The sequence below is a fragment of the Myotis daubentonii genome, chromosome 2 (genome assembly GCF_963259705.1).
Source record: "Myotis daubentonii chromosome 2, mMyoDau2.1, whole genome shotgun sequence".
Classification (NCBI taxonomy): domain Eukaryota; kingdom Metazoa; phylum Chordata; class Mammalia; order Chiroptera; family Vespertilionidae; genus Myotis; species Myotis daubentonii.
The window spans coordinates 51,794,320-51,808,291 of record NC_081841.1 but is presented as its reverse complement, the minus strand read 5'-3'; the positions used below and the strand labels follow the sequence as shown (position 1 = coordinate 51,808,291).

The 13,972-nt window shown below is 41.5% G+C and overlaps 1 protein-coding gene and 1 long non-coding RNA gene across 4 annotated transcripts in view; one reads left to right on the top strand and one right to left on the bottom strand.

Moving 5' to 3' along the window:
* BIN2 (bridging integrator 2) overlaps window positions 1–8,955 on the top strand; it is a 31,366-nt gene extending 22,411 nt beyond the window's left edge. The window contains exons 10-13 of one of the 3 annotated variants that reach the window (XM_059682877.1): window positions 3,335–4,097; window positions 5,753–5,833; window positions 7,648–7,722; window positions 8,483–8,955. In XM_059682877.1, coding sequence (XP_059538860.1) covers window positions 3,335–4,097; window positions 5,753–5,833; window positions 7,648–7,722; window positions 8,483–8,512 — 949 coding nt within the window. In that variant the 3' untranslated portion in view covers window positions 8,513–8,955. Of the gene's footprint in view, window positions 1–3,331; window positions 4,098–5,752; window positions 5,834–7,647; window positions 7,723–8,173; window positions 8,288–8,482 lie in introns of those variants that run through there. The other 2 variants (XM_059682876.1, XM_059682878.1) reach the window with 2 other exon arrangements.
* LOC132227593 (uncharacterized) lies at window positions 8,166–13,867 on the bottom strand. The gene is made up of 3 exons (XR_009451210.1): window positions 13,494–13,867; window positions 12,605–12,814; window positions 8,166–8,285 (listed from the first exon to the last, which is right to left on the bottom strand). It is a non-coding gene; the product is annotated as an uncharacterized LOC132227593 (long non-coding RNA).
* Window positions 13,868–13,972: the final 105 nt, after the last annotated feature.

Below are 13,972 nucleotides of genomic sequence, written 5' to 3'. Positions count from 1 at the left end.
AACATATTCAACAGTCTTGTCTTCCATCCCAAATCCTGGCCATTCCTGGGTGCTTATGTGCATGATATTATCTGTTGTTACACCCCTATATAAATTATTTTACCTGTTATGAAATATTTCAGCTATAACTACAAGTATAAAGAGTAAGACAACAAATAGCCACATACCTACCACAAAATTTAAGAAAACTATATATAAAAAAGTTTAATATGCAAAGTGTCCCTGCGGGAGTTTGGGAGACCAGGAGTTCTATCGCTCGCTATGATGTGCACTGACCACCAGGGGTAGTGTGGAACGAAGGAAGGCCCCAGCTGGCAGCCAGAAGGCCCCTGTCGGTCCTCATCACCGGCCAGGCCTAGGGACCCTACCCATGCACGAATTTCGTACACCAGGCCTCTAGTTATATATATAATTGAAGCTACCAGTATCCCTTCCCCACTCACTTTCCACCAAAGGTAATCACTATCTTAAATTCAGTATCTATTATCCCCCTGCATGTCTTTTTACTTTTATTATACACACAGAAAATATTTTTTGCATGTTTTTAAACCATATAAATAGAATTGTACTGTATTTTTTTTAAACTTCTTTTGTTCTTAGTATTGTTTGTGAGAATTATTTATTCTTGTTGTTTCATGTTGCTAGCTCTGTTCTTTCCATACTGTTATGGATGCTGTTGTATGGCTAGTTCACAATTTATCTCTCCTCCTGCTAATGAATATTTGGATTGTTTCCTAGTTTTTGCTATTACAAATAATGTTGCAGTGAACACATTTTCCATTTCTCTTTGTGAATATTATCAGGAGTTTCCTTAGGGTGTGTACAGGGAGTGGCATTGCTGAGCCACAGAGTCTGTGCATTTAGGCTTCTTCAGCCTTACTAGATACTGCCACTGCCAAATTGTTCTTCAGAGTGATTGTTTCCATTTACAATCCACCAACAGTAAATAAAAGCCCTCATTGCTCCATATTCTTGCTATATGTAACGTTGTCATACTTAGTTTTCAACCTAATGGGTATGAAATCTAATTTTTTTGCAGTTTTAATTCACATCTCCACAATTGCTAATGAGCTTGAACATCTTTTCACATTATTAGCCATTTAAGATTCCTGCTCTGTAAGTCTCCTGTTTATCCTTTTTTCAAATTTTTCATTTGGATTGTTTACCCTTTTTATTTATTTTTTTTAGAGAGAGAGAAAGGGAGAGGAAGAGAGAGAGGTAGAAACATCAATGAGAGAATCATTGACCAGCCGCCTCCTGCACACCCCCTACTGGAGATTGAGCTGCAACCTGGGCATGTGCCCTGACCAGGAATCGAACCTGTGACCTATTGGTTCATGGGTCCATGCTCAATCACTGAACCACACCAGCCAGGCTCTATACCCTTTTAAAAATATTTTAGTTATATGAACTTTTGGGGGGATAAAAAATATTCTGGATAGTAATTATTTAATGATACTCATTGCAAATCTGTTATGGATTGATTTTCCACTTTTTTCTCTTTTCTGTGTGTCAATTGCCAGCATACATTCTTTATGCTGGTAAGTATAAGCAATTCACTGGTCCCTCAGAATGTGATCACTTTCTTATTTGGAAGCCTTTATTCAGGAAGTTTGATTACATTCCTTCTATGGTCAAGTTTTATGCTGAGAATTAGGGATCCAAAGACATAGAGATTTGTTCTTTCCCTGAATTGATTTACAAAAAGTTGAAAGGACAGAAAATGTGCATAAGGAGATAAGGACCAATTTAAACTTTTGCACATATGAAGTGCCTAATGAGACCGGTAGGAATGCCAGAGAGATAAGTAATTGCCAATGTACAGACAGCCTGAGAAGGCTTTAAAGAGGTGATGAAATTGAGCTTGAGACTTGATGAAAGAATAGGGCTCACATCTGTTGCTTGAACTTCTCATTTAGCAATTAGTTACAAACTATTAAAAAGAATCACTAAAGAGCCAAAGTAGACTTCCTAGGAGAAATCCCTTTTGATCAAAAAATTCTCTCCTCTTTCCAATATTGAAAACCATAGTTCTCTCTAATTGTTCATTCATCTAAAACTTATGATTACACCAAGATGTCTCAGAACCTTGTAAGGAAATCTGGTGTTTTCTTGCTGTGTCCTGGGCCTTCTCCACCTACTGACCTCTAGAATTGTAGTGCTAGAAAGAACCTTGTATCACTCAGCTTATGTCGTATCAGAAACTCCCTTAGAAGGAACTTTCTTTTACCTCTTTCTCTTCCTATCCCCATCTCCCATCCTCGTGCTCAGGGCACACACATAGTTGGCACCTGTCAAGGAAAGACTTGTGAGTTGCTTAATCACTCAGTGTACAGTACATAGGAGGCCTTAAGAAGGTGAGAGTTAAGCTAATGCTGGCTGTAGAAGCACTTATCACAGTATCCAGCCTACTTGATTCATGTTACAGTTAAATTTTTTGTTTATGGTAGTTATGTTCTATAAAGTCACCATAAGCACTAAATTAGTGAATACTGAACCACTGTTCCCAGGGGAAACACGATTAGGTTTCTGTGAGTCCCTGGTCTCAACATTTTCATCAACTGATCAATACATAACCTTGTCTTCTGTGTGTTTCTGTTTAAAGACAGTTTATTTGATATATGTTGTTGATTCATTAACATTGAACTCACAGCCCACAGAATTATATAACTCATGTCTGAACAAAGCTTATAACATACATATTTTCTCTGTAAGGCACATCACAGTCCTTTAGCTCTTAGCACTTTAGCACTATAATTTGGAGGCCATTCTAAACAGAAAAACCACTAACAAAAGTACAGCAGTGTGAAAAATATGGCAAAAGGACATGTTTACAATGTGAGAGCTGAAACAAGAAGGCAGCATATTTCCTTGTTAGACCTCAGGTGAGAAAGTGCTGTCAGGCACTGATTTTTCACAGCTTGCACATGTCCATGAATGACCATGAAAGCATCACGAGTATTGATTTTAGGTTACAAGTAAATTTTAGGGAGTCGGTGAATTTGCAAATGCAGAGTCCATGAAGATCAACTGCATATCACCCATGAATCTTTTTTCCAGAGAAAATATTTTGTTAGTATGTTCTTATTACTTTCTGATCTCTTTTTCTTTATATATTTTTAAATAATTGAGATTTTGATATAGCCTTTTACACTCCACTTGATAACATAAGCATTATTGCAAATTATATAGACTTTCTAGTGTCATTTTATTCTGTTATTCTATAGCATGCATCATTATTTGGGGGTACTTAAAAATGCCCAATAAAACTTCCCTTTTTTTTTTTTTTTTTTTTTGCTCTTCTGAATCTGAATATCCTTCAATTTTTTAGCAGCAGCAGACGCTCTTTAGTCATCTCTTCCCCAGTTCGAACATCTACAGTCTCCAGCCCTCCTACCTCACCTACCAGTCCCTCCACACTTTCCTTGACAAGTGAGAGGGACTCCATCTCAGCAAGTGAAGAAGAGCTCACGTCGGATCCAGCTCAGGGAGAAGACAACTCTGAGATTAAAGAAGAGCCCTTAAAAGAAAAGGAAATAGAGAAAGAAGAGGCTGAAGCAAACTCCTCTGAGGAGGAAGAGCCTCTGCCAGCCTGCAATGGCCCTACCCAGGCCCAGCCCTCTTCTCCCCAGCCCAATGAGGGTGGCGAGTCCCAGGAGGAAGTTTTCTCTAGCTCCCCAGATCCATCCCCAGGCAGAGCCCTGATCCCGTCAGAGCAGCCTGCATCTCTCCCAGAAGTTGTCCTCCGAACCCGAACCTCAAGTGAAGGGTCTAAACAACTAAAGAAGAGAGCCCCTGTCCAGAGGACCTCAGCACCCCCTAATAGGCCTCCTCCACCCAGAGCCACTCCCAGCTCCAGAACCCCCTCAGGGAACACACCCTCCAGTCCTGCAGCTTCTGAACCAGGTTCACCCACCAGCCCCAGGGCCTCCTTGGGGGCTGGGCCTCCAAGTCCTAGTTCTAGGGCCACTTTCGAGATTCCTCTTGATCCACAGCCACCACAGAAGCCAGTAAGAACTCCTGAGGACAGAGAAAAGGAAAACACCGACACTCTGAACCCAGATCTTTGTACTTCCCCCACCTCGGTGATCCCTCAGGTGAGCGTGCATCTGATTAAATCTCTATTCTCTTTTATAACCTCCCTGTAGATCATCTTTACTGTGGCCCGGTTGTCCCACAGTTAATCAGATTTTGTCATATTATAGTCTCAAGGATACTCTTGACCACCTTTTTTTGTTGTTGTTCTGGGGATTATTTCACATCTCCAGAGCAATTAATTTACTGACCTGTACTCTTAGGGTATTTGACTTCAACGAAGGGCTTATCTCCAATAATATTATGAAAGATTTCTACTAGTTTTCTTTTTTGCTACAAGTTTGGGGAGTTCCAATAAAGAAGCTATACCTGACATCTTGAGCTTTAACTTTTGAATAGGGGGTAGGGAAGAGGGTCTCACTTCAGTTTGTCATACTTGTGACTGTGGTAAATAGACCTCAACCAAACTGGCAAAGAATCATTTCATTGATAAGAAAGACCTAGGAGGAACTCAGAGAGGAAGGAAAGCAAAAAAGATGGGCTTTTGACAGATGAGAATGTGGATGAGAAAAGAATGGTGTTAAAATAGAGACACAGCCCCTCTGGAGAACAAGCAGGTCTGTGAAGAATCTAGCAATCAAGTCATATTCTATTCAGACGGAAAGGCTATCATAGAGAGATTTGATGTGTTCTATGAGATTCCTGAGGGCAGAACTAGGCCCTATGTATAAAGATTTTTTTAAAGTACATTTTGAATCAATACCAGGGGAACTTTTAGCAATTAGCTCTGTTAAAAAATGGTATGGGAAAAAAATTTTTTTAATATAGGGATGCCCGACCAGTATGGTTCAGTGGTTTAGCGTCAGCCCATGAACCAGGAAGGAGGCCACAATTGATTCCATTAGGGTACATACCTGGGTTGCCGCTCAATCCCCAGTAGGCATGAGGTAGCTGATCAGTGATTCTCTCTTATCATTGATGTTTCTAGGCCTCTCTTCCTCTACTTTTTTCTCTCTGAAATCAATAAAAATATTAATATTATATATATATATAAGAAAGGGGACACAAGGGGCTTCTAAACAACAAAATGTGATGGGCCACCATGACAAATAGTTCTCCTTCCTTGAAATTAAAAGCTAAGATATATGATCATCTGTCAGGCGCATTGTAGGGCGGATTTTGGTGAGACATCTGACTGTATGGTACCAAGATTCATTCATCCATGCATTCCACAATTACTTAGTGAGTCCTTACAATGTACCAGGCACTTTTTTAGGAAGTGGGGTATTACAGTGAACAAAGCGTAAAATACCCTGCCTTCCTGCATCTTATGTCCTAGTGGAGGAGGGGAGAAGATGAATACAAAACAGAATAAATAAGTAAAATTATAATTAGTGGTGATAAAAGATAGGGAGAAAAGTTAAGTAGGGAATTGGGGCTGAATTGCGATTTTAAACAGAGAGTGGCCAGAGAAGGTGACGTTGGGGCAATGAAAGAGGCCAGGGCACGAGCCATGTGGCTGTCTGGGAGTATGAGATTTCTGGTACCCCTCAGATCACACTACCCTATCACTGCCTATGCCTAAGGAAGGTTGACTACGATACCTTAGAAGCCTCCCGCTATCTGAGAGGAGTTAACATGAACAACAGGCACCAGGGTGGTATCCAGGGTGTGAAGGTTTGGAACTTTCTTCTACGTTGTCCTCTTTGATCTACAGGTTTTTTCAGAATCTGACAAGGCAAGTAAGATGGAAGACAAAGAAGAGAACAACAAGCTCATCTTGGCTGACCCCCCTGAGGTACTAAAATCTACGTCATCAACATTATTATGCCCTGAGACTTGATTCACATGAGGTAGTGAAGGTCCTAACAGAGCAAGATATAAAACTTTCTCTTGGCTGGTTTCTGGTGTGAGGTCACTATGCTGATAGAGAGAGATGTGGGGCATATGGATAGTGAAGAAACCCAGGGTAACTGTGGGATTTCGAATCAAGTATAGCTACTTCCCACATTTCTGCACTGAGAAGAGTAACTCAACAATATGGGAAATCCAAAATTAATTTATATTTGACTTTGTAATATATGACTGTAGTATGGAGGCTGCAATAATGTGAGCTTTTTGGCTCTGATGAATAATAAAACAAATTTTCATTCTTGGAGTAATCTTATTGAAAGGGAGATTATGGGGACCGAGATGCTGGTCTTGAAAACAGGCTAATCACACTGTTCTCCTTTGGAATGAGGTACAAGACACAACCTCCTTTCCCCTGAGGCGACCTCCTTATATCTGAGAATTACAGTGTTACTGTTTTTTGTTTTGTTTTGTTTTGTTTTGAGAATTATAGTGTTTACTCACAGCCTTTCCTGTGGGATTGCTTTGGTCATCAGCTAAGGAAACCTATTTTTCCTATGGAATTAAGCAGCTAGAGCGTCTTAGATCCTAGCCTATCAGTGTCATCAGTCCTCTGAAACCTTTGTCCTACTAGATCTGTTTACTTTCCTTCCCTTGCAGATACATCATAAATCGTATTTTCTCTCAAGCAGAATTATGGACATATCACATATAAAATGGATCACATATAAAAAAGATCACTATGAGGAAATTTGTTCTTGCTTAGCATTTGAAATACCTGTGAGAGGATGATAACTTTCTGGGAGGTAGTATTACCTTTCAGGTAATTCCTGGCCTGAAATCAGAGGAGAGAATAGAGGAAATTTTTCCTAAAAGGAAAAATCAGAAAATTTCAAGTAGCTGTCATACTGATAGAAATTGGTTCTACTCTAAAAGGGTGAATTTATAGTGTGTTAATTAAACTTCAATTAAAAATAAATTAATTCTTAATTGTAGAGTTCCAAGGCCTTCTCCTGGCTTAGCAGCTCCTAGACCAGCCGTGGGCAAACTACGGCCCGCGGGCCAGATCCGGCCCGTTTGAAATGAATAAAACAAAAAAAAAGACCGTACCCTTTTATGTAATGATGTTTACTTTGAATTTATATTAGTTCACACAAACACTCCATCCATGCTTTTGTTCCGGCCCTCCGGTCCAGTTTAAGAACCCACTGTGGCCCTCGAGTCGAAAAGTTTGCCCACCCCTGTCCTAGACAGAGCTTTTCACACTTTGGGTTCCTACTGCAGAACCTAGAACTTTTCCCAAAGAAAACATACCACTTGCCTCTCCTAACTGCCATAGGTTAGGTTAGGATCATCTCAGTGTGTTGACTGCAGTGTATTCTTAAGGAGGGTTAGTCTGAAAGTGGTAGGTAGTGTTCTTAAGACCTATATTTATATCCTCACCGACTCCCACATAGACATACACACTGATGCATGTCACACAAATTACAGTGTCTGATTATGGAAACAACTCTAGAGCCCAAGACCTGGATGCCTGTCTCAGCAAGTCATTTCACCCTCTGCATCTTGGTGTCTTGACCTGTGAAAGAGGATGACAGTAAAGCCTTCCCTGGTGCCGTCAGGCTGTAGTGAAACAACATTGTATGTTTACCCTTTGTATTGTCTGTGACCCTGTAGAGTGTAAGGCACAGAAGACCCTTCTCAGCTGAGAGGCTGGGGAGGTTGAGCCACCTCTCACTGGCAGAACTCTTCTTTTTATAGAGCCAAGGTCTCCGGCGTCGTGCCTCTGTGGTTCCAGAAGACAGCAACGTCGCAGCACCTGAGCTTCAAGAAGAGGTAAGGTGGACAGATACACAGAGACCAAGATGGGTGGTAAGATCGGTCATTGGGAGTGCACAGAAGTTTGACTACAGATTAGAATCTTCACCATGGCTGCTAGGGGAACCCAGCAGTGAACAATATCCTTAGAGCAAAGTCAAGCAGGTGGGAACAGGGGAACCAAGCGTAAACTAGGACATTGTGGGTTTGGGGTGTCCATTCCCCAACACTTGGCCTTGAACTCTCACCATAGCCCTATATCCCAAGTACTTATTTATTTCTGAACTTATTTCAAAAAGAAAAAGAAATTACATACAAAAAGGCAAATACATATACACACACAAAATATAGCAACGTAACTCAAATATATTAATGACAGTGACATAAAATGGAGCGATGAATTAGGCAAGTAGAAAAATACATTCTATGAAATAAACTTACTAAGGATGGATCACAAAATTGGTTCCAGACTTTCTAAACATCCAAGAAGAGAAAAATCTGATCAGTCCACCCAATTCATGATGCCATTCCTTCAAACGACTCCTGCTACTAAGATGAAAAGGAAATTTCTCCTGTGAATCCTGAAAAGAGATGATGAAGGATGCAATGACCAGTATCTGCAAAAAGTTTTGACAATAATCCCAACAACCAGCTTCACTTCCCTCAATATTACATGACATGAAATATAGTTTGATAGAAGCAAATTGAGTTTTTACCCTCCTTGAGTGGTTGGTGGGAGGACAGGTGAGCATCTAATGCAATCATGTTTACTTTCCAGGTATCTACAATTCAAAGTGCACAACTCTGAAGAGTAACTGCCAAGACCTCCCGCATATGTACATCTCCCAGAGAGATTCTTCAGCTAGAGGGTATATAAGCACAGAGACTTAAGGTCTAACATTCATTTCTAGGTTCTCAAAGTGGATGCTGATTGTCTCTAAAGACCTAGCATTAATGGAGGCTGAGGAGCAGGCTTAGGGGAAGGAGGGAGGCAGACAGGCTTGGAAGAAGAGATTATTAGACTCAGGGAATATTTAATTCAGACTTTAGCATTGTTATATAATAAGACTTTATATATTAAATAAAGTGGGGCTAAAATGACTATGACAAGCAAAAGCATCTATAGATGCATACACACATCCATCCATACTAGAGAACGGGAAACAAATCTTGGATTTACCACTCATTTTTCAAGACTTAAAGCCAAAAGAACATATTTTCAGATTGTTAAATAAAGCTTTATTCTATGTATGGAGTCTTTGCTTGACAGGGAGGTTGTCTCAGTCCAGCACACTGTTCTCCGAGTTGGCAAGGTTATTGCTTCTCTGGGTTCAGAAATCTTTAGTCACATCCATGACTTCCAGCTCACTTGACCTTCCGGCTTTAACTATTTGATGATGCCATGGGCTACAGCAGTGGTTCTCAACCTTGGCTGCACATTAGAATCACCTGGGAATCTTTTTAAAATCCTGATTTCGAGGCCTCGTCCTCTGGAAATTCTGTTTCTTTGTTACTAATGTTGTGGCCCCACCCCATAACAAAGAAACAGAATTTCCGGAGGATGAGACCCAGAAATCAGGATTTTAAAAAGATTCCCAGGTGATTCTAATGTGCAGCCAAGGTTGAGAACCACTGGGCTACAGGCTCCTCAATCTAGATCAGAGGTTCTCAACCTGTGGGTTGCGACCCCTTTGGCAGTCGAACGACCCTTTCACAGGGGTCGCCTAAGACCATCCTGCATACCAGATATTTACATTATGATTCATAACAGTAGCAACATTACATTTATGAAGTAGCAATAAAAATAATTTTACGGTTGGGTCACAACATGAGGAACTGGATTTAAAGGGCCAGAAGGTTGAGAACCACTGATCTAGATACTCTACTACATGCACCTACCCCCTACCCTTGGTTAATAAGCAAATACCCTTGGAATGGGGTTACATTAGAGTTCTATCTAGTGTTAATAGTCTGGTACTTGGTGAAGTAAGGACCTGAGCAGGATGGAAGAAGAAACGGAACTCCAAGGAAAAGGGTACAAAGTATAATAATATAATGGAAATGGCATGGAATTGGGAATCAAAAGTCCTGGTTCAGCTGTATCACTTGCTTCTGCGATACATTAAAAGCTAACTTAGAAGTCTTGCCACCCTGGTAAACACGCACACATGTAAATACTCATCCATCCATCTGTTTTTGTTTCTAAGGGTGATGGACAATATCACCTCTTGTTCAATCACTCAGCAAGCATTTATTGAGTACCTGCTCAGTGCCAAGCACTGTACTAGGTACTAGAGAAATAATGAGTAGAACAAGTAAGAATTTTATAGAGACAGAATATTGAGCAGGGAGAAGAATGGGCAGGATTTAATGTGTTAGAAGATGACACATGATAAAGACTCAAGTTTTAAGGAATTATTCTAGATTAGGCTTGAGAGACTAGAATTTCATGGCGCCCTTCCCTGAAATGGTGACTATAGGAGGAAGTGCAGTGTATGTGGGTTCTATGTTTGCAAGCAACAGACACAATTAAGCAATAAATGACATGTTAGAAGGATATTAGGCAGCTCATAAAACTGAAAAAACAAACAAGCTGCAGAAGGCAAGAACCAGCCCACAGATACCTGTAGCAGGAATGTGTGGACTGTCCCTCTAGGCCAGTGGTTCTCAACCTTCTGGCCCTTTAAATACAGTTCCTCATGGTGTGACCCAACCATAAAATTATTTTCGTTGCTACTTCATAACTGTAATGTTGCTACTGTTATGAATCGTAATGTAAATATCTGATATGCAGGATGGTCTTAGGCGGCCCCTGTGAAAGGGTCGTTCGACTGCCAAAGGGGTCGCGACCCACAGGTTGAGAACCGCTTCTCTAGGCAGTTGTCATTGGAGGACAGCTTCAGCCACCTTCTGCCACTGTGTCCTTTCCAGATCCAGATTCCCTGGAGAAAGACCCTGATGGGCCCAGTTTGGGGGAGGCATGTTCGTGTCTACAATGACAGGAAGAAGACCAGTGGTGGGGATGGTAGTAAGGAGGATGGATTACAAAGAAGTACAAGGAGCCTGGCCAGTGGTGCTCAGTGGTTGAGCATTGACCTATGAACCAGGAGGTCACAGTTTGATTCCTGGTCAGGGTACATACCCAGATTGTGGGCTCCATCCCAAGTGGAGGGTGTACAGGAGGCAGCCAATCAATAATTCTCATCATTGATGTTTCTATCTCTCTCTCCCTCTCTCTTCATCTCTCTGAAATCAGTGAAAACATATTTATAACCAAAAAGTACAAGGAAACTTTTGGGGTGATAAAAATGTTCTTAATTTTTATTGTGGTTTATTCCATGTATACATGTGTCAAAACTGATCAGATTGTATGCTTTATGTACAGATTTTTGGGTATCTCATACAAATATTTGAGAACTTACAGGACTTTCCAGTAGATATTTCCATTAAGGAACTGGAAATACATGTTTATATTTATTTTTTAAAAATATATACTTACGGATTTTAGAGAGAGGGGGAGAGGGATAGATAGAAACATCAATGAGAGAGGCACATTGATCAGCTGCCTCCTGCATACCCACCACCGGGAATTGAGCCCAAAACCCGGGCATGTGCCCTGACTGGGAATCGAACCAGGAACCTCTTGGTTCATGGGTTGATAATCAACCACTGAGCCACACCAGCCAGGCTACATATTTGTATTTAGAAGTCATTTTTTCTAAGATTGAATCCTGCTATTCTTTTATTTAAAAACGTTCAGAGGATCTCTTCTGTTGTAATGGAGAGAAGGTTGCATGCCCCCCTCTAAAAGGCCTACTGCCTGTATTTTAATACCTCTCCTAGAAGGCACCCCGGTCCTTTAGCACTCCGAGTCACTGCTGGGAGTGATACTCCAGGGGCATTAGAAGGGTGGGGAAACTGCTGGGAATACAGGCCCCAAGCTGTCCAAGGTGTTCTTTGTGCTGCTTGGAATGCCCCACCCATTCACCTGGCAAAACTCAGTTCAGGCCTTTTCTCTGCAGGGCTTTCACTGACCCTCTTCTCCTAGGAGATTGATTCTCTTTGTGAAATGAACGCTTTGTTTGTATATCGCACTACTGGAGGGTCCAGAAAGGCAAGAGAAAGGGCCAGTAGGTTGGGCATGAGTGATAATTTTGCTTATCTAGGATAGCTAGCCCCAGGTAAGAACCAAACTATTTATTGAGATATACAAAATGGTAAAGTTGTCCAGGGGGAAAAGGTCAGGACTCAGAAGACTCATCTTGGCAGCAGCATAAAGGGCTGAAATCCAATAAAATTGGGCAGAGATGAATATCTCTTATCCCCTGTCCTGAGGCCCTTGGAGATCTGTTGACAAAAGGATGGCTGCTCTAGTTTCTGAGGTTTAGCATTTAGTCCTCGGAAAACACTGGCAGGTCACACACGAGGCTTCATTCATCTGTATGCATCTCTGTGTAGAATTAATTGTAAGAACATCACCCAGTCCCTGCTTTCTATCAATTTGAAGGACAATATTGACAGACTAGGTAATATGTCCAGAGTACACTAGAAATATCCAGGTCATCTAGGGTATAGCAAAGAACAGTATACACACCGCTAAATTGGTGCTGAGCGTGTACATACTGGGTCCTCTTTCTACATGTTTACGCTTTTAAAATGAATGGTATGTGCCTACAGGGATCAACTCACATATCAGCAAAACTTTTAAGGTTACATTTTACAGAGAAAAAAGATGCTTGTGAGAGACTATTAACCTTTAAATTATGAAAGTAACAGTGCAGATCAGTAGTCAGTTCAGTTGGATGGCCTCTGAGAGTCTGTGGTTCTAACAATTTTCAATACATAATAGAATATATGCTGAGAGAGACCAACCAAGAAACAAGAAAAATTCCAACCTTACCTGGAGTTCATGGTCAGCTTGTCAGTAAATGCAAGCAATTGTCCACCTTTGGAGTTTAACCCTTGGGATCTGAATTTCCTTTTCTCTTGAGTATTCTCTTATGTGAGGACTTTCACTAACTTAGATGTGTCTTGCCTGTGTGTCACATTCTTGGTTGGAGTAGCAGTTTTCCCACACCTGGGCTTTCTTCTTCACTGATCACTGCTATGCCTTTAAAGATATATTTAAATAAAATGAACTTTATCAACTTATTCTGTTTTATCCTGCTTTTACCAACCAAATAACATCTTTAGAAATGAAAGCAACTACCCTTGCTTATTTCATGTCTTTGCTTTCTTTTCTCACACTGTGCTTTTATTCTCTGAGACTTTCTCTTTCAGTCTTTGCCTCCCAAATAAACTTGCATAATCCCTCTCACTCTGTCGATCTATATAAATATTGGTTCCCAAACCTAGAGAACGTTCCACAAGAATAAGAAGCACAGAAGTCTGTATCACTGGGATGGAAGGCAGGATAACCACCAGAGCTCTGACCCGTAGGAAGCCAGGATAACAGTAGCGGGCATTTATCGAGCACTTACTAGATGCCAGGTAAGGTTCCAGTGCTTCAGGTCAGTGATTTCCAACCGGTGTGCCGCAAGAACTTTTAAAACATGCAATACCTGACTAGGTTGTCAAATTTTTAAAATGACAACAGCGAACACATTAGCCATCCAGTGTGACTGAATCAAAATTATACCTTTTTTTGTCAGATCGGCAAAAAATATTTTTATGTGCCCTAGAATTTTAGTAATTAGTTTATGTGTGCCATGAGATGCAGTAACCCATTCCATCCTCACAGTTACTATGAGACAAGGATTGCCCCAACAGAAATGAAACAAGTAATTTACCCAAGATCCCGCGGCAGAGCAGATTTCAGAGCCTGCCTGTACACCAGCCCATCCTTAGTCACTGAGTGCATCGTTAATTGGGCAACTTTCCTGCCACAAAGAAGTGAGTCAAGAGGTGGCTGCAGTACGGCATTGATTAAATCCTGCCGCGTACAGACCATGTCTGCGAAATGAAACGGCTTCTCGGGCGTGGCCAGCTTCGGCCCCCCTCCAGGGGTAGGGAACAGACTTTAGAGATGTTAAGTTATTTGCCCAGAGTCAACAACCAACAGCGGCCGAGCGGAGACGGTGTGAGTCCAAAGGCCATGCCGCCCCCCAACCTCAGACGAATGTCCACAAGGAAGACCCGTCCGTCCGGGCGGCGTCCCTCTCCCCGCGCCTCCCCGCTGCCCGCCCGCCCGCCCGCCCGCGGGAAGCTACCTTGCGCTCCGCTTCTGCACAGACCCATTTGCCTAAGTGATAAGGAAACGCAAGTCACT